Raw genomic sequence first — 19,140 nt, 5'->3', positions numbered from 1 at the left:
TTGGCTTGAGAGGGTAAATCAAAATTTAAAAAATATAATAAAAGCACCATATTTGAGTGTATTTGTAATTTTTAGTTTTTGGCAAGTTGCACATTGTAAAAACTTAATAGAATAAACAAGAGTATGTTCCACAGAGGTTGTTTTATGTTGCAATATTGTTTTCTTTTTCTTTTTTTAATGAAAGTGCTGTGATTGATTAGTTTAATTTATTGGATTCAACGATGCCATAACAGAACGTTTATGTCAAAATGTGACCTTTTAAGCCAGATCATTTATTCGCTAGTGGTCTTCAAAGTCATCAAGAAAGATGAAAGGGTTATACAAGGCTGAAAACAGTTAAAGGAGTTTGATTTGAGCACATCACATCATGAATGGATGAATGGTAGCTATTCTAGATGTAAAAGGTTAAATGTTAAAGTATTTCAGTGTTATGACCTCCAAAGCCTTTATCCTGTTATTAGACAGGATAAATGCATATGGTTGGATTCAATTTGTGTAGACATTACTTGAGATAAATAATAAATTCAAGGAAAAAAGTAACAGGAAAGAAGTAAACATCAAAATGAGTAAAAGAGAGACACGAAAGGTAAAATGGAGGACGACGGAGAGAGATACAGAGAGGAAAAAGGGAAGGCATAAGGGGAAAGGAATGAGAGTGTTGCCTTTGCTGATTACCTGACTCCACTGCTGTGCCATGCGTCTGTGTGGGCTGTGCCCTGAACCTGTGCCAGCTGATTAACCCAGCACTGCTCCACTCCCCTCAAGCACTCTCCACTGTCTCTGCCACACTGCATAATCATCCAACACAGGGTTGGGAGGTGCAGAGTAGGCCAGTTGGTCATGCCACCCTGGCGCTTGGTACCAGACCACCCTACACACCACTGCAACTCTGCCTGGGGCTCGACATGCCACACAGGGATGAGATATTGGCACTGTCAACATTCCTGCCCAGTTTACTGCATTCCTGACTTTTTATTTAGGATTGTGTGGCTCTTTGGAGCAAGATAGAGACATGGTTCTATCATTCAACCCTGCCGTATTACACTCTGTTATCACATTTCTGTTGATTAAAGCTCATTTTTCCATGATAGGCGTGCAGTATGTGTTGGATACACATGTGTGTCATGTTTATTTTCTTCACTATGAGGGCCAATGTTTAAATCAGAACTAACTGTTCCCCAGTTAAAAGCTGCAACTCCTGGCTGCTTAGCTACCTTCTGCTTTCTCAGACTCCACAAACCATAATTAACACCACCTTCTGTCAGACGCAACCCTCAGCCATGGCCTGTGTGCTGACTATACACTCCCTTGTGCAGAGTATTCTCTCCCTCTCTCTCCCCCTCAAGCTTTCTCCCATTCTTCTCTCCATTTCCTTCATGTCTCTGTTTGTGCACAGGGAGCACTCAGCCAGAGACAGGACCCTTAGTTAAATACTAAACCATACACAGGTGGGACTGAAAAACAACAACAGCTTGAGACAGGACACAGATTTACGATGGCTCAAGGCACTCAGCTGAGAATAGGTCTCCACTAGAAAATGAACAAATTACACAGCAGTCACCCTAACACAAATGCACACTCAAAAGCAATTTGAGAAATTACAGTTGGGAGGTTTCTCTGTGTAGTCTCTGCAGATGAAAAGTAAAGCCTGAGCACATTATGGATATGCCCTATGAAAGTGTACCTCATCATTTCATCTCAAATTTACACTTGTCAAATCTCATTTACCAGTGCAGCTAGCTCTGTCAAAGATACAGAACGCCACTGTATGAAAGCCAGAGAGTGGCCATTTGATATGGCCAAATCACCCTGAGCTGCAAAAACCCAGCAATCACTGCATTTGAATGAAAAACTGTCAAAAAGCTCAATGAAGCCCTGACAGAAACACACTCATCATTTAATACAAATCCCATCTCTTGTTGTCACCCCTCCCAACTTTTGTTTGTCTTGCAGGAATCTGACAGCAATAAAGTATGTTCCCTCTACTCCTTCCGGAACAATTCCACTTCCCCGCACAAGCCTGAGGAGGGGGCCCGGGATCGAAGTGACCTGCTGAGCGGATCAGCGTTTGGAACTCCTGAGCGCCGCAAAGGAAGCCTGGCAGACGTAGTGGACACGCTGAAGCAGAAGAAGCTGGAGGAGATGACAAAGACAGAGCAAGACGGTATGACTCCCCTGTCCCTGTGTGTGTGTTTTGGGGGAGGGGGCATGCTGTATGAATACCTTTTTCCTCCTAAGTGGGCTGGATCTTCCCAAATTTTCCCTCTTTCTTTTCATAATTTCTAACTTCCTGACTGTCCGCCTCTTTTCTCTTGTATCTCTCATACACACATGCAGGCGCAGACAAGCTGGGAATACTGACGTTACAGTGTTTCCAGTTTGTTCTGAACCTCTTCCAATGTGACAAAGACTGTGTGGCAGCACACCTCAGCATAAGTGTGGTCTTCTTCCGTGCCAAGGCAAACTCTTTGACTATAAAACTCATAGTGCTGACCTAACGCCAGGAACATTACCTCTTTCTTTTGCTACACAGAAAACTTTTCACTCACCGCAGTTATTCATTAGAGTTTGTTCTCCACAAACAACCGCAGCCCGTCTCACTGATTTTACCTGTTTCATGCTTAATTAATTTGATCTTACTCAACACACCCTGGACATTTTAGTTTTTATTTCCCAACAATTATACGCAGAGGGAAAAAAACCTTTTCTGTGATAAGACTGTTCAGTCTATGTCATGTCTGCACCCCATTTCACCCTGCTCAGCTCTCCCTCCCACAGCCTGCAGTCTATCAAGAGTATGGTGGAAAAACAAATATTTGAAAGAGCTGCTGAAACACATCCCCCTTCTTAATTAGGGCTGTAGTAATATAACTACATCCAATCAAATGTTAAACCCCCTTGGGAATGCATGTGTCTCATTTAGTGTCTGGGGAGCTCTTAGCTTAAGCACTTCATCAGATGAATAAATTAGACCTCTGTTAGCCTAAAAATAATTTGCCACTTCTTTTTTAAGTGTTCATTTGGTGATCTTTGTATCAGAGCATCACAGGCCTCTCACAGGATAATCATTTAGCCCTGTATTATTTGTGGTGTCATTTATATAATAAAAGACAGAACAATCAGAAACAAGTCTTTTTCTGCTGAACACCTACAAAGTGGACATTATTTGGGGAAGTGAAACATCTGGCTTATTAAAATACATAAAAATGACCAACAAAACATTTAAAATGTCAACCACTTGAAAGATGCTAGTTTACATGAGCATTTTTACTCTTTAGACTAATTAAGGGTTGTGTGACATTTAACGATTTACACTCTAACAGATTTTTTTTCTCACTATTGCATGACCACTGATATTGGTAATTTTACAAAAAATAAAATTAGAATTGATATGTTTTTCCTGGCTGGAGTGCTGCAGTTTCCTGGACTGACAGTATAGTCATTTGCAATAGTCTTACCACATATCTTCTTGACTACAGCAGTGGCCTAATATGGAACTGATACCAAGATGCAGAGGAACACACATAGCGCCCCATACACTAACATAAACTTATATGTCATATGTGTCTAGTTTCTTGTGGGGTTGATTTTCATGGCAAAATTGTCAGTGCTCTATGTAGTGACGGCAGGCGTTATGGTAATGAGCCCCAGCTGGTGAGGGCTGGTTGTTGCAATAATTTAAATGGTCAAGTGCAGCTTGTAATCCAGAACCGTATGTTAGCGCAGGGAGGAGAGGGTGCTTTAGAGTGCCATACAGCTGTTTTAATCTCCTGTTAATAATAGAGGCTTGGTCTGCCTCATGCACTGTGTATCACTGCCACAAAAATAAACTCCCTTGTTGGAGGAAATTAGTTTCTGAGCAGGGAACACAGCAGAAGACAAGAGGCTCACAAAGTTCAGAATGCTGTCCCCAAGCTGCAGGAACTGAGAGATACTCTGTCCTTGAGAGCACTTGAGGAAGCTTCAGTAGTGATGATCAGTGATTAATGTAAAATGGAGGGAGAGGGACTCTTAGACAGAAAGAATAAAACCTTGCAGAAACCTTTTGAGAAATCATAATCTTATGTCTTTGTTTATGGAGAGAGACAGTTGGAAATTGAAAAGGGCAGGATTAATCTATTAAAGAACATACAAGAAGGTTGGAGCAGCCATTTGTTGTCATAATGATGCTGCTAATGTGGCACAAGCAACAGATGAGCTAAATATATCGCTTATCTAAGCATGACAACTGTTGTGTCTAATTCTGCCGCTTTGGTGTCTGCCTGATCGGGATCACCGAGGTCCTCAGAGACTCTTCACCATCTGCTACCATTCTTCTTTGGGCTTCCTCATCTGGTCAAGATAGCTTATTGTCATCATGGACTGAGGATACAAGTACTGACCTCAAGAGAGGAGGGAAAACAAATGGTGTGTGGAACACTTTTTGCACAGTACATTGCTCATATATGGAACGTGAAACCCCACTTGTTAAATGTGTATGTACTGTTAAACTCTGGTGAAACCGGGGTTGAAAAGCTTCCTGGACAAGGTATAAGTCCAAATATTTTGTACTGTTTTTATCATGTTCCCCTGCTTCCTTCTGTAGAGTTTTAAATTAATTTTTAATTATATAATGCTTAAAGCACCACAATGAAATTCAATTTACCTCCTTTGAATTGTGACAGATATTTTACCTCTCCAGAAAATAAAACTGCAGCATGTAAATAGTTAGGAATCATTAGAGGAAAAATGTGTTTTTGATGTTTTAGGTGAATTTATCCTTTTAGCCGATAAAGACAATACCCGAGCAAATGGATCAATAAATAGTAATATCTCCATTCAAAGAATGGCCCATTTTCCTCATTGCCCATGATGCATTATAAACATTATAACAATAGAGGAGGTGCTCAGTATTGTAGGTATCGTTCCTCCATCCCTCCATCTTTATATATTTATACCCTTTCACCCTCTCTATCCTTCCACCCTTCCTCTCCATTTCTGGTCCTTAAAGTGCTTTAAGTGCTTGTGACTGTGCTAATGAATGAAAATGTCCTCCCAGCAGCGAGCACTGCATTTAGCTGAATAGTCACCTTTGCTGTAAAAGCTCTATTAGGCCCAGTTGCCAGCAGGGCTAACGATTGTGCCCCATGTTTATTTACTAGGTATTGTAAATGCATTATTTATGGATAAGTCTCCAGACAGCACTTGTCAAGAGTTAAAAATGTCAGTATAAAGTATTATGGGAAAAAGAAAAATAGCCACCATTATAAAAACCCAAGGTGACCTTGATTTGATTCACATGCAATTAGAACAGTTTTATATAATGCACTAAAGTATGAATCAATACTGTGCAAGTCAACACAGAAATACTTTGTGTTGAGTCTTTATGATCGTCCCCAAGACAAGGACGGATAATTTGGTTTTAGCTTCATGTCTTAGGGATTTTCACTTGTTGAGTCCTTGCCAGTACAACCAGCACTGAATTGGATACAGTTATATGCATTTATTTAGTGTTATTGAATGGTATGCTGAGACAGAGGCAGCCTCATTTATTCTTCTTAGTGTGGTAAGTAAAGTACACTATATAAATGTCATGTACATATAGTCAAATGTAAAATAAATGCATGATGTGCTTTCAATCCAATTACAAATCTACTGGAACATCTGAGCTGTGCTTTATAAACACAGTCTGTTTCCTCTCAGTCTTAAGGTTTCTTATTGGTGAGGTCAACCTTTCTCAACCTACCATCACTGACTACATCAACTACAGTCTCCAGAATCGCAATATTCTTATGTACTCTGTATGTGGTCCAGGGTCATGCAGTCTGTGAACAGATGTGGTCTGAGGGCATGAGGCTCAGCTGTTAAATTGACAGTGTGGATTTTTAATAATCTATAGCTACAATTGATAAATGCTAATAATCACACCTGTCTCCACTCTCAATTTGTGAAAAGATAAGCAATTTGACAGACAAGGAAAAAACAAAAAGAAAAAAAAAAGAAGGATACGCTTTCTCAAGACGACAGCTTTTTAAGACCAGTCAGAGTGGATACAGTAGGTGCTCAAGCAGAATACTCAACACCTGGAGCCCTTTGACAGAGTCATGGCTAATTAGCTTAGCAAAGGGGGGTCATCCCACCATTTAGCCTAACAGCAACCCCCATTTTAATCTCGGGTAGAAGAATATTTAACAGCTACTGTGAAAACGAATTCCCCTACTGCAGCGTCAGGTAACCCAAGCCTTATTTGTGACATGAAACAGCACAACATGGTGTGCCACTGTAACCTAATTGTATTCAGGCATAAGATTATACTGTATGTGTGTACTGTACGTGTTTCTGTGTTACCACTTAGAGCTCTCTCTTCCTCTGCTTTTATCACCTCTTCTCGATTTGTAAGTGTAATCCCCCTGGTGAGGTTGTGTATTATCACTGTATAATGGCTGTGCAGTAGGTTGAGTGTGGGGGGATTGATCAGCATTGTGTGCATAGCCCCAGGTCATTATCCTCTATTACAACAGGCCATGTAATGAGATTCAGGGATGGGTGAAAGCTGTGGAAGAGAATAGGATCAGCTCTAAGCCTGTGGTCTGATAAGCACTGATGAACTCTTGACTCTGCTGTAACACTGTCCCCCATCAGTCTCACAGCCCCTGCTGACTCTATACACAGGCTCACTGGAAATTGGTTGCAGGTGCTTGATAGCACCACCAGATTTATTTTTGGAAATTTGTTTACTTTAAATATAGTAATAAAATGGATTTGAAAGGGTTTTCTACAGGTATATATTTGGCATGTTGTGGCTTGTATTTACATTATATTATAAAATATACCCCTTCCCTCCCCCCAAACAGACTGATGCACTTTCTCCCTCCTCTTTCAGTTCCCTCCCTTCTCCCCTCTCCTCTCATCACAGCTGCCATGTCATCTGGTTCTGCTTTATCCCACCTAATTAATAGGAATCTTTGTTATAATGATCTGAGCATGAGCCTCTGACTCTATGCATATGCAATGAGGGCTGGAAATGCAGTTGCCTTGGTTGCAGATTTTGAGGCATCCTTCAGCCACATAGATTTATACTTCCTTCCCCTGAGTGCAGCGTCCTACTGGACAGGCCGGGACCCTCCTGGCAGGACACACACACACACTGGCCAAACATCAGTCACATACTAGCATCTTTCCTGTAAGCTGTGTTCCCACCTCCTTTAATAATCTGTTGTTTATTCTGTCAGCAAGATTTCAGCAAGCTTCTTATCTTGATGCAAGTAATCTATTTGATCAAATAGTCAATATAGTTTTGTGTGTGTGTGTGTGTGTGTGTGTGTGTGTGTGCGTGTGTGTGTGTGTGTGTGCATACTTGCATATACTGTGTGGGCCAGTGGGGGCCTTCCTGTGTGTGTGTGTGTGTGTGTGTGTGTGTGTGTGTGTGTGTGTGTGTGTGTGTGTGTGTGTGTGTTCTCTCTTGGCCTGTGGCGTGTTGCACCAGCCCAGCGGAGCAGTGCTCTGGTCTGTCACTTTTGTTTGAATAGGTAATGTAGATCTGTTCAGGCTGAAGAGACATGAGCTGGAATCGCTTGTTAGGACACATGATCAAAAGCGGCTCTCTGCTCTCTGCCAATCAACCCTCTTGTCACCCTGTGAAGCAGACGTTAAATAGATTTTTCGGCTGTATGCCGCAGGCAGCCTGCCAGCCTGACATGTGAACTTTCACAAAAAGATACCCTGCCCCTCACTCCTCCCTAATCTGACTTTCCCATCCTCTTCTCTTCCTTCTCCTCCAGTTTTGCCTTTCCTCGTTTCCTTTCAGTCCCCTCTTTTTGTCTTTCGGCTTTTCCATATTTACCCTTACCATCTTGTCACCCTTACCTGATCCACGTCAACATTTTCCTTCCCTGTGATTTTTGTCTCCCTCCCCATCTCACTCTCCAGTGACAAAGTTGCTCCTTTGCCAGCCTGAGCTCAGAGCCCAGGGCTAAACGGAGTGGGTGTATGTGGGGAATAGAGAGCACAGGGTGTCTGGTCCACTGCTGAATTATGTATTTCCTATCTGTTCCAAAACAGAGCCCTCACATAACACAGACACATCCCCATAGGGCGATGGAGACTGACACAGGTTTCACTTTACACCAGCTAAGATATAGATTTTGTTGCCCCTTTCAAAATGGGAACCCATTCTGCTGTCTTGGTCATTCAGATGACAAAACAAGCAGCTGCTTCTTCAATGTGCCATTCTTTGCATTCAAGATCACCTTCCCCAGTTCTCATATTCCGATTAGTCAACAGTAGCAACTGCTGTGGAGCATTCCAGGGGCCATCTTCCCGGGTTTCAGCTGTTGAGCGTGTCCCCCTGCACCCATGCAGCACAAAACTCCCATTGTGATCCTGGCTTACTGACTGCACAGGAACCCCTTGATAGGAGGAAACGGGTGTCTCTTAGAGACAAATCACAGCCAGGGTTGCACAGAGGCTTGTTTGTCTTAACATACTCACACACCCACACACACACTGGTTGTAGGTATGTCTTGTCAACTGCATTTAAAATGAACAGCATAGAAATGGAGTCAATTATATCACTGCTTGTGCAGTAACAATTTGAGGTAATTGTAAAGTGTTTGTTTTTTTAAGAAAAAAACAATAGATTTGCCTATTTGCAAATCTGGTGACTGGTGATTAAATCAGCAGCAGTTTGTAATGGTCTGGCTGTTTTATGTGACACCACAGCATTTGCAGGGGTACAGAGATGGTGAAATGCTGACACATAAGAAGGCAGAGGCCATTAATGCTACTATATTTATCATTGGGCCATGAAGCCTAGATTTAGCAAATAGCTGTCTGTTTTTGCAGATGAAAGGAGCATGAAGAGGGACAGAACAGGCAAACTTCACATACACAGTACAGTGAAGAAGAAGGAGGGGCTGAGGCGGTCAGAAATGGTGAAGAACAGGGGCTTTTCCACAATGGGATGGGGAGCAGAGGGAGGGCGCATGTGTCCTGCTGTGTGTGTGTGTGTGTGTGTGTGTGTGCATGTGTGTGTATGCCTACAGTAGGGTTACACTGGAAGACTTCTGTGCCAGCTCAGTATCACTGTCCTAGCTGTGGCATTCAGCTCCCAAGCATTCTCCACACATAACTTGACAAAAGAGCTGGTGTCATCTGACCAAGGATCAAAATAGTGTGAGTGTAACTCACACCCTGGGCACAGACAGCCTCTGTGGCCTGCTAATGATTTCAGAGCACATTGCAGGCTTGTTCTGTAAGTCAGAGGTACGTCAGCCATCCAGCAAAGAGATCCGCCTTGATACAAGCAAACATGACAACTAGTGTAGATGCAGCCTATTAACATATTTGCATTGTTTTTTCCTAACAGCAAGCATGGGTGTCTTACACCAAACTTTGATGGCTTGCTTCATGAACAAAGAGACTATTTAATCAGTAGTGATTAAACAGATGTTTCCTCCCACTCAATGCCTTTTCTTTATCCTTGTTCAATAACATTACATGTGCCAGGAGATGAGATGAGGATGTCAGAAGAAATGCATAGAAATGTGTTTTATTGCACCGCAAAGCCTGAGTGCCAGTGATTATAATTATTTGACGAACGTCATCTCTCTTTGGAAGTACCCCCAGTATCATTTTTAGAGTCTGCATGGAGTCGAGTGGTTAATACACTTTAATGTCACATTGTCAATTGCATATCACAAAGTTCAAATGATGAGTTGATATTATGACTAGGAATTATTATTGTTGGGGCTGCCTTTGTTATTGTCATCCCACTTAGCGTAATATTTAAAATAGGAAACTGGTTATTTAGGCTTGATACAATCACTTTACTTTCTTCCTACACCTTTCACTCCACACCTCATCCTCCTCTGTCCTTCCTTGTCATTTTTTTTCTGGGTGGGTGGCACTTCGCTCAACAAAGCCGATACTGTAAGCCTGTTGTCAGCTTCCCTGTTGTGAGCTGGACCAATGAGCTCAGTCACTCATGAGAAGAAAATTTCTCCATCTTTGCCCAGCAGGTCTCAGTCCATATGGCTCTGTATCCCACAGAAAGGGAATGGGCCCACTGAAAAAAAATACAGCTTCTATTGTTGCTGAACCAACTGCACATTGAGATACTTAGCTGTGGGGAAATGAATGGGGACTTTCTAAGAGTTGGAATGCTTAACCTTTAGAAGTGCTATGGTTGCTTCATCATTTCTTTCTCCAGTGAGATGGGAGTAGTACAGATGTATGTGACTCCAATGGTATGGAGAATGAATACAAACATTTTCACCTTTCTATTTCTCTAGTAATTGTGCTGATCAAGTTTTAAAATGTCAGTTCTTGTATAACACAACATCACAAAAGATGTACAAATTAAACTTCTGAATATTAAGAGTTGTTTGTTGTATGCATCACATGCATTTGTTTTCTATTCTAAAAATAGTGACCTTTGATCTTTTAGTCCAGTAAACAGTGTGTTGGCATCCTGAACTCTGGCATGTTAATAAACAGAGTCAGCCATGAGATTCAATAAACAAGTTTAATTACTATTTGAAAATGAGAATGTCAAACTGCAGAAGTAGAAATTTATAGCACCCTCACTGTAAAACTGGAAAACTGTCATTACTTAAACTGAAATTAAAATATACTATAGAGTTGGAGGATATTCTCACACACATACAGCAAAATTCAAAACATTTATAGTATATACAGCTATTACACAAAGTACAGTATATTGCCCCACTTATTCTTGTAATTTGTGCTTTTTTAATATCTTATGGTTCAATCTCTGAAGCGCATCGCAGTCATCCAGCGTTTATGATGAAATAAAGTTTTGGTGTCTATACCAGACACTTGGCTTCACTGCAAATTGTAATGCATTCATGTGGATCCTATTAGTCTCTTTTTGTCCTTGTAGAGTCAGACACCCATTAATTTACTAAATCACACTGAACAGCCATGATCACAGTACTCCACGTTTTCTTCACACATCTATTAATTTAACATAGATGAATAAATGTGAATGTTTTTGAGCATTGATTAGCAGGCAAGTTTATATCTGACAGTAAAATTGCAGGGTACCCAAAAAAATCTCTCCAATGCAAGGTACCCAGTAATTTAATTTTTGTGTTAAATTATAATAATTTATTACAGTGTGTGGACCCTAATAATTACCGACATCAAATGGAAATTATAAATTGAAATCAAGTCCACATATTTCCTCCGTAATGTTCATCCTCACAAGTGCTGATCCCCTGATCAGCATCGGATTCTTTCTAGTAAACCAAACACACACATGCACACACATGCACACATGCGCACACACACACACACACGCGCACACACACACACACACACACACACACATGAACACACACTCAAAGTCTATGTATTTATTTATTTTATCTCTTACTACCTTTCTGTTTTGCTTTTTTGCTCCATTGTTATCCAGCTAAAAACTTAAATTAACCAATGTCTCACTTGAGATATTTTTAAAGCACTGTGCTTTATTAGAGCCTTTATTAGGCTAATCATTATTAAAATGTAAAGAATTATGCATAAAAAAAACCAGGACTGATAAATTAAATAATTTTATCTTTTATCCATTTTATTTTTCTCTATTTTAATAGAAAGTGCACTTGTCTATGACCTTGTCTGGTTCTTGGAAATATTTGTTAATATAAGGTAGTAAATAGTTTGTTTCCCTGATGAATTTTAGAGTGCATTGTATTGATAGTCATGTGCAGTAGATTCCTTTTGCTGCCTGAATAGGGACTTTGAAGCAAAGGAAAAGCAAGGCGAGGAGATGAAAAGTTAATTTTGCTGTCCAAGCATTTAATGGTCCTAGTTCTTAAAAGTGACCTTGTGGGGTAGAGAGCGGAGCAGCACAGCAGCTCCTTCCAGCTGCACACATGGCATCCATTGGGGGCACAATCACGCACAGTCCCAACACCTCAGGCTCGGACATATGTTGAGTTTTATTTCATTCTTCTGACATTAATCCTATTCACCAGCTGTTCTGCCAGCTGCCACTCTCCGGCTTAAGGGGAGATTGCAGTTTTGGGGGCTCTGAGTACTGGTTTATCTTGGCTCCTCATCTCCTCCTCACGAAGTTTTGATTGGATTTTTTTTTGCCCTTCTCCTACTTCCAGGTTCCTTGAGTTGCATACTTCCTGGAAATCTTTCTCTTTCAACTTTTCTGCTTTTGTTTTCCCCTCTCTCTTTTTTGGCCCATACCCTCTTCAAGGCAGACACATCTTCCATAGTTTTTCTTCAAAATATGTTTACAAAATATGCACAGCATATTTCTTAGAAACATCACCATCCCATGATAGCAAAGGCAATGCCCAGCACTGCTCAGCATGCTGCACATCAACCGCTTGTCTCCCTCCCCTCAACTTCTCCTGCTCTTTCTTTTAAGAAAGCATTTGTAAGGAATCACAGCGATGAAACCTCCTCACCCCACAGTCATCTAACAGCATTTCTGTAGGATTAGCCTGGACATGGCCTCAGCCTGTATAGTTATGATTATTGACATATTGGGTCTGACATATTTCACATTTATGTGCATTGTCTGGAAGCATACTCAAGTGTTCTCAATGTCATTTCTGCTGAAGTACGGCCAGGCAGTCTGCGAGCAAGGGCCGCAATGAATTGATCATTGCTCACTGCTCACTTTAATAATTCAAGCCTGATTGCCACAGAGTGCCACAGTAAAATGGATTGGGAGAGGTCACATGCTGCTCAGCTCAGGAGGTGAAGCCTCTTGGGGATGGTTAATTCATATATGCTTGATAGACATGTGTCCTATTTAGAGAGGTCAGGATGCTGTGTGTGTACACGGCTTCTTAGAATAGCCAGGTCAACACTATGGGATTAACACATTGGTCAGTTCAGATAAAGGCGAGGGACGAGGGAAAAGTTCCAGGTCACATTGGCCAGCATGTTTAGCTGCCCCTGGAAAACGCTAAAATACTCTAAAAGTTACCTGCAAATTGCACACATTTTTGTAAGAGTTCTGACCTGTGGCTCTAATTGTGAAAGGTGTTTCAGTCCGTGTGGAATTTAACTCTGCAGTCTTCAGTTACTGAAGGGATAAATAGTAGGAAATACATTTGCTAGGACCACATTTGAAATGAATTTATTCCTCGGCACAAACTAAACCGCTAAACCACTTTGCATTAGATTATTAGTACTACCACTAGTTTTCAAAAAGCAGCTTCTCAAACTATTCAAAAACTATTCATGAAAATACCTTTGACTCATAATATCAGAAAAATACTGACATGTGACTGATTTTGGCAGTTTATGCAAAATGGAATACAGACAAGCATGATGTAGTTTTGTTAAAGTAAAATAAGAAGTAGGGAACATAGGATGGAACAACTGAAAGGAGCATTGGAGGAAAGAAGGAAGTATTGGAGCAGAGGAGGTCTGTTTTCTGTCACAAGCACAGAGGAAGCACATCTCATTCAGGTTACCTACAGTATATTTATAGCAACTCTTTACATGACCACACAGGATAGTCTGAAGGTGACTAACAGAGATGTTCACCAAGTGGAATAATGATTAGGTGTCAGTTAAAGAAAGCCCACCACGAGGTGCAGGTGCTCCACAATACACTGACATGTCTCAAGGAGCTGGACCTTTTTATTATGCATGCCAGCACTAGTAATTATATATTAAAAAGCTGAAATTATTTAACTGCACCCAAAAGTCTTCTGGAAATGGTAGAGGTTATTAAAACTGTTGACAACGAGGAAAGGTAATTGCCTGAAAATGAGCGACAACGCACTGTTGTGCTCAGAATGTTTTTTTTCCCCCCTAGCTCCCTCTTTAGCGTTTGCATTGTACGGCATCACCCGGGTGTGTAACCTATTGCGTACCGATTGCTCCCTTGCAATTAGTGCCCTTTTTGTCCTCACTTCAATAACGCCATGATTATGGAGACTTCAGGAGTATTTGCAGCCTCCAACAGCTGTTGTCTCAGGGACTACCGGCTGAATGACAAAAACATGTTTTCTCTCAGCATTTCACTTCCCTGCCTGCCTCTTGTAATTATTATGTTTTATTTGGTGTGATGATGGGGTCTTGTTTTTAGTGTGTCTGTGATTAAGATATTCAAAAGGACTCCTTGGAGTGTGTCACAGTTATTTTCTTTTTTATCAATCTCGACTTTTGATTTGTTTCCCGTGCAGTGCAGAGTGGATGGGAAATTTGATGTCAGCCTATCACTGTCTGACTGAGATTATGAGTTTTATCTGAGATACAAATTTGTGCCAGAATTAAAGGAATAAGCTGTCTCTCACACAGAATGAACAATAAATATGTGAAACTGAAGAGGTTTTTTAAAAAGCTATTTAAGACATCCAGACTTTTATTTTCTGTGATTTGGTCATATGTTACATGTGGAATCAGGATTAACTATACATTAATTATAATGAAGAAAATCAAAAGCACCAATATTATACAGGATTCATGAACTGTATAAATTAGTGCTGTCCAGACATTTTCAGATCTCACACCATATTTTACTAACATATTTACTGTAGGACATGATATTAGCCAAACATCTTTGTAGCCTTAAACCTTTCTTCTACTTGGCCATGATATTTTCAACAGATTGCAGATTAATGTCAGGACATTTCATACTGCTCGCAAGATTGGAGCATTTTCATGATTTTACTGAACTCATGTCTGTAGTTCATTTCATACAATTATACAATGCAGTATCACATAGTTGCATTATTCTTTTAGTTTTAACTGATTTGATTTTTCCTGTGTGAATACAGTTTTTAAATGACCTGCATCTCTTTTAGTTCAGCTTCAGGCTGAATTCACACCAAATCAGGTGTTACGGAGATTACAGCAGTCCTCTCATTCATCTGGCTAATGTTTGGGCTGCGGGGGTTGGGGCCACAGGGGTGCTGCAGCAGTCTGTGGCGAGAAAGTTGAACCAGAATCAACTTTTGGAGAAATGCTACCTGATGTCACACTGCGCTGACCAATCAGAAACAGCAATCCGACTGAGCTGTAAAACCCCACCATGAGACAGAGCAAAGACACGCTACTAGGAAGAGGGGAGGACATTTCTCTTCATTTGATGACGTTAAAAGTAAAGTATGGCTTTGCCGATGAGAGAGAGAGAGAGAAGAGCAGTGCTAGCAAGAGTGACGGTGAAATAGATAAATAGAACATTATTTTCTGATTGTTACAAGGCGGTTACAAATAAACACACACACCTATGCACAATCTTGTGGAGGTGCACCTTCACACCTGATTTGGTCTATATTTGGCATTACACTAGATTTTCAGGTTCTTTTCTGTTTTTATACAATTTTCTGTCTTGAACAGCTATTCTATAGGTTTAAATTATAAAAAGAATTGTCATTGAGATCAAATAGTCATTTGTCTCATGCGACTTTCATCTTTGAAAAGGGTGCATTATTCTGTTTTGATATTGTAGTTTATAGATTTTCCTAATGGCCAGGTTTGTGTCCTTTGGTCATTTTGGTTTTAAATGACTACACTGAATAATAAGAAACTGAAAAAGAAAAAGTGCTCCAACGCAGTAATTCAAACTGAAGCTTGTTTACAGACTCCTAACCCCCATTTCCTCTATGCCTCAGCCTCTCACAGCAAATAGCATTGTTTCCCCGATTTGCCTCAATGAGTAGTACTCTGCATCCTGGGGAGGATATTATTTATATGGTCAGTGTCAGTTGATCATTGATTTGGTAATTACACGTTTCCCCTTGAGGCTGGAACAACTGATATACAAGGCCAATGCTAAAGGGGGAGGTCTCTTAGACTGTTATCCATGACTTATGGCTAATTTGACTCTCTGAGATAGCCTTCTTTTCTCTGCCAACGGCTTTTCAACACAACAAACACTCAAACACAAGTATCATCTTTCTCCCTGGAGGAAAGTGCGCACAGAAAAGCTCAGAATGTGGTGGCAGACAGTTGAAACGATTTCATTGCTGACAACACAGGGTAATAAAACACCCACTGCTGCATGTTGTAACAAACCATTTTTGTGCTTTGAGGCAGTGATGGTCTTGTGAAACATGATGGTGTGTTTTGTTGGGTCAACAAATTTAGTAGATTAAACCTTTTAGAGATTGAAAATATTGAAATGTGAAGATGGCCGGTATATTTGCTAACTTTAATATACACGGAACTTCATATCTCCATGGGTAGAAAGCCATTTGAAAATTAGTGTGTCATGATTTTTTAAGATCTGCTTTATTACTGTCCAATCTAATTCCAAAGTGACAAGATTTGATTTGTTTGTGACTGTGTTTGTCTATTTGATGTTCTGCTCAGTGATTTGAGCTTTTCTACAGTTTGCAATGATCGTCTGAATAAACTACTCTGTTTAGAGCAGCAATAAAAACATAAATTAGAAAAAGGCTTTCTCCTACTTTCACTCCACAACCACCAGGCATTTATAGTTCGCTAGCACTCAATTTGATGAACTTTTCTTTTCTCAGGGTGTGAACAATAAAAAATAAATTCAGATTAGTTGTTGCATTAGTATGTCAGTGAGAGCCTACTATAGGAGGAAGAAAGACATAACTTCTATATTTCCATTGAGGCTTGTCAGGCAGTTTTTCAGTGTTAGGACAGAAAGTCACTGGTAACCTGCCTCTCAGCTTCACTACTGTGGTTTATACTGAACATGATATTCTGGCAGCTCTGACTACCAGGTGCTGAAAGCTTTGTTTATGTCACACATCAACCTAGAAACATTCCTTTGTTGAGATTTATGAGGATCATTAGCTTTGTTTTTAATACAGTGAAAAAAGCTGCAGTCTAATCTAACCAACTCATCTTGGTTTTAGGTGTCTCAATCCTCTCGCCTGTTCACCCACATCAATAAGATCACAGAATACCTGCACAGGAAGGCTGTAAACCAGAGATGACAGGGCTGATAGCAGATAAACATATTGAATTTGGCAGTATTAAATCAGCAATGACTATTCACTTTCTTCTGAGTGCCACTTGGAAACTCACTCAAAAAAATCATGGAAAAGGGTTCAGGGCATTTTTCCAGCTATATAGCACCAGCCCCAGAGAAGAGACAATGAGACCCAGACAGGCTTAGTAGTCCAAAAATCATTCCCCTCTCAATGGGAACACGTCTTGGACACACACTCCAGTAGTTTTGTCTTGTATGTTGCTATCTGTGCTAGCTGCAGAGTGGAGGGTGTCTCTGCCAGGCGAGGGTCCATAGGGACCATTGGAATCGCTGGGGCTAGAGGAAGTTGGTCTGGGTCCAGTGGGGCGATCTGGGCTTGGTGACAAGCCAAGCTGTCTAGTGCAGCGACGCTGGGAAAATGTAAATAAGAGCCTGATAAGGGCTATTGTTTTCATTCCATTCTCATCCCAGCTGAATGGCCTGCTCCCCAGCCACAGAGCATTTTATCTCGAGAGGGGGAGGGAAAGAAATGGAAGGGGTGGGGGTGCGAGAGATTTAAGAGCCCCCATAGGAAAATAAAAATAAACTCACTGGACTCTTCTCTTGTTTAAGCTAATTCCCCAGCATGATATGTCCTACTTAAAGAGGACAAGAGCAGCAAACTCTTTTTAATTACTCTAAAAACTTCAGAAGTCCTGCACTATCTGTTTTTAAATTATTATGTTTGCCTTTCACTTGCAGTCCAACAGGATTTCATTTGTTCGGTGAAATCGGTGAAGTGTGAATCAAATCCTTTATCAGAAATAATTTGTTATTTTATGGTGAATACACTGTGTATCAGAGTTTGACATTCTCTATGTCATAACCTGACAGTAATTATTATGTTGATACTAACCAGTGTTTCCATTGGCATCTATAATTCCTCCAGAGAAAACAGACAGGCATTTTAGAAACTGAAATAGCATTCCTCTTATTAATCTAAATTCTTCTGAAAAATAGGCTGTAGAAGGGTGCTTTGAAAAAAGCCAGACATCTGACTCATTTAATGTTTTCCTCGAGCACGCCTGCGCAAAAGTTGCTCTGCTTTCACCAAATCCATTTTTGGTTGCCTGTTTTGTCCACGCTGTTCGAACACTGAAAGGTGTTTGAGAGTTATTTTATAGACTAATCCAGGTCATTATTCACCTCTCCCAGGTGGAAGGCAGGGAGGACAGCGGTGCATTCCAGCTGTAGTCTCTCCTGTTGGAGGACTTGGCAGGTCGTGTCTGGCCCAGCAGAGGGGATGGAGAAGTGAGGGAGCGGCAGTTCTCCTGGGAGGGAGGTGGAAGGGAGGGGGAGGACTGGAGTAGAATGGAAGCTGGCACCACATTATCTCCAACAGTTGGTGCATTCCTTAATGATCAAGTGCTGGAGCAGCATCTGTGATGAAAGTGTGCGCGCATATGTACGTACGTGTGTACGTGTGTGTGTGTGAGTGTGTGTGTGTGTGTGTGTGTGTGTGTGTGAGCGAGAGAGAGAGACAGAGGGAGAGGGAGCATATGTGTGCATATTAACATATGTTCACTGTGTTTGTTTAATTCCCCTTTACACCACTTTAAAAAATAAGCCTTCTCTGTGCTTCAGGGTAGAAAATGTCATGCTCTGATGTTGTTCTGTCTGTAGGAGGATAATGATTTGAGGGGAGTTTGTTGTTCCAAGAGAGGAAACTGTCTCACCCTAGGGTGAGGCACAGCAAAGAAGAGCTGAGCTCAACTACTCCCTCCTGCCCTTAACCTCTGTTTTAAGATCTGTGATCTTTGTGCCACGCAGGGAGTTAACACACACAAACACACACAAACACACATAGCCTTTTCTCTCTCCCTCTTAGGGTCAAGGGTACAAACTGTGAGTTGGGAATTGGAAAGTCAATAAAGCAGAAGTAATGTTACAATGACCCTGAGCTGAAGATGTCCTGTCGACCCCCATCACATTGGAGGAAGTGGACAATCAAACAAAATGGTCACTCTGCTTGATCTATCTGAAAGCCATCCTTAAACAAGGCCACAAGAACTACTGACCCCCTGTTACTCCCAGTTCCTCTGAAGTCAGTGTGTTTGCAACGGTATTTGGTTTGTGGAAGCAGAGGGCAAGAGATGTTGCGGATGGATAAAAGGAAACAACACTTGTATACATTCTAAACTGTATAAAGTTTCCCTGTGTTTGATGTCAAGGATGATAACAGTGGAACTGGAAAAGTCCAGAATATTGCATGT

The 19,140-nt window shown here is 40.9% G+C and overlaps 1 protein-coding gene across 3 annotated transcripts in view; it reads left to right on the top strand.

Moving 5' to 3' along the window:
- The window catches only part of sox6 (SRY-box transcription factor 6), a 139,084-nt gene that overhangs the window by 49,444 nt on the left and 70,500 nt on the right, over window positions 1–19,140 (top strand). For all 3 annotated transcript variants that reach the window (XM_053324560.1, XM_053324559.1, XM_053324558.1), the window contains one exon: window positions 1,954–2,164. In XM_053324560.1, the coding sequence (XP_053180535.1) occupies window positions 1,954–2,164 (211 nt within the window). The remainder of the gene's footprint in view (window positions 1–1,953; window positions 2,165–19,140) is intronic.

The sequence above is a fragment of the Scomber japonicus genome, chromosome 1 (genome assembly GCF_027409825.1).
Source record: "Scomber japonicus isolate fScoJap1 chromosome 1, fScoJap1.pri, whole genome shotgun sequence".
In the NCBI taxonomy this organism is placed as follows: domain Eukaryota; kingdom Metazoa; phylum Chordata; class Actinopteri; order Scombriformes; family Scombridae; genus Scomber; species Scomber japonicus.
The sequence above is the reverse complement of the archived record's forward strand: the minus strand, read 5'-3'. Positions and strand labels throughout refer to the sequence as shown.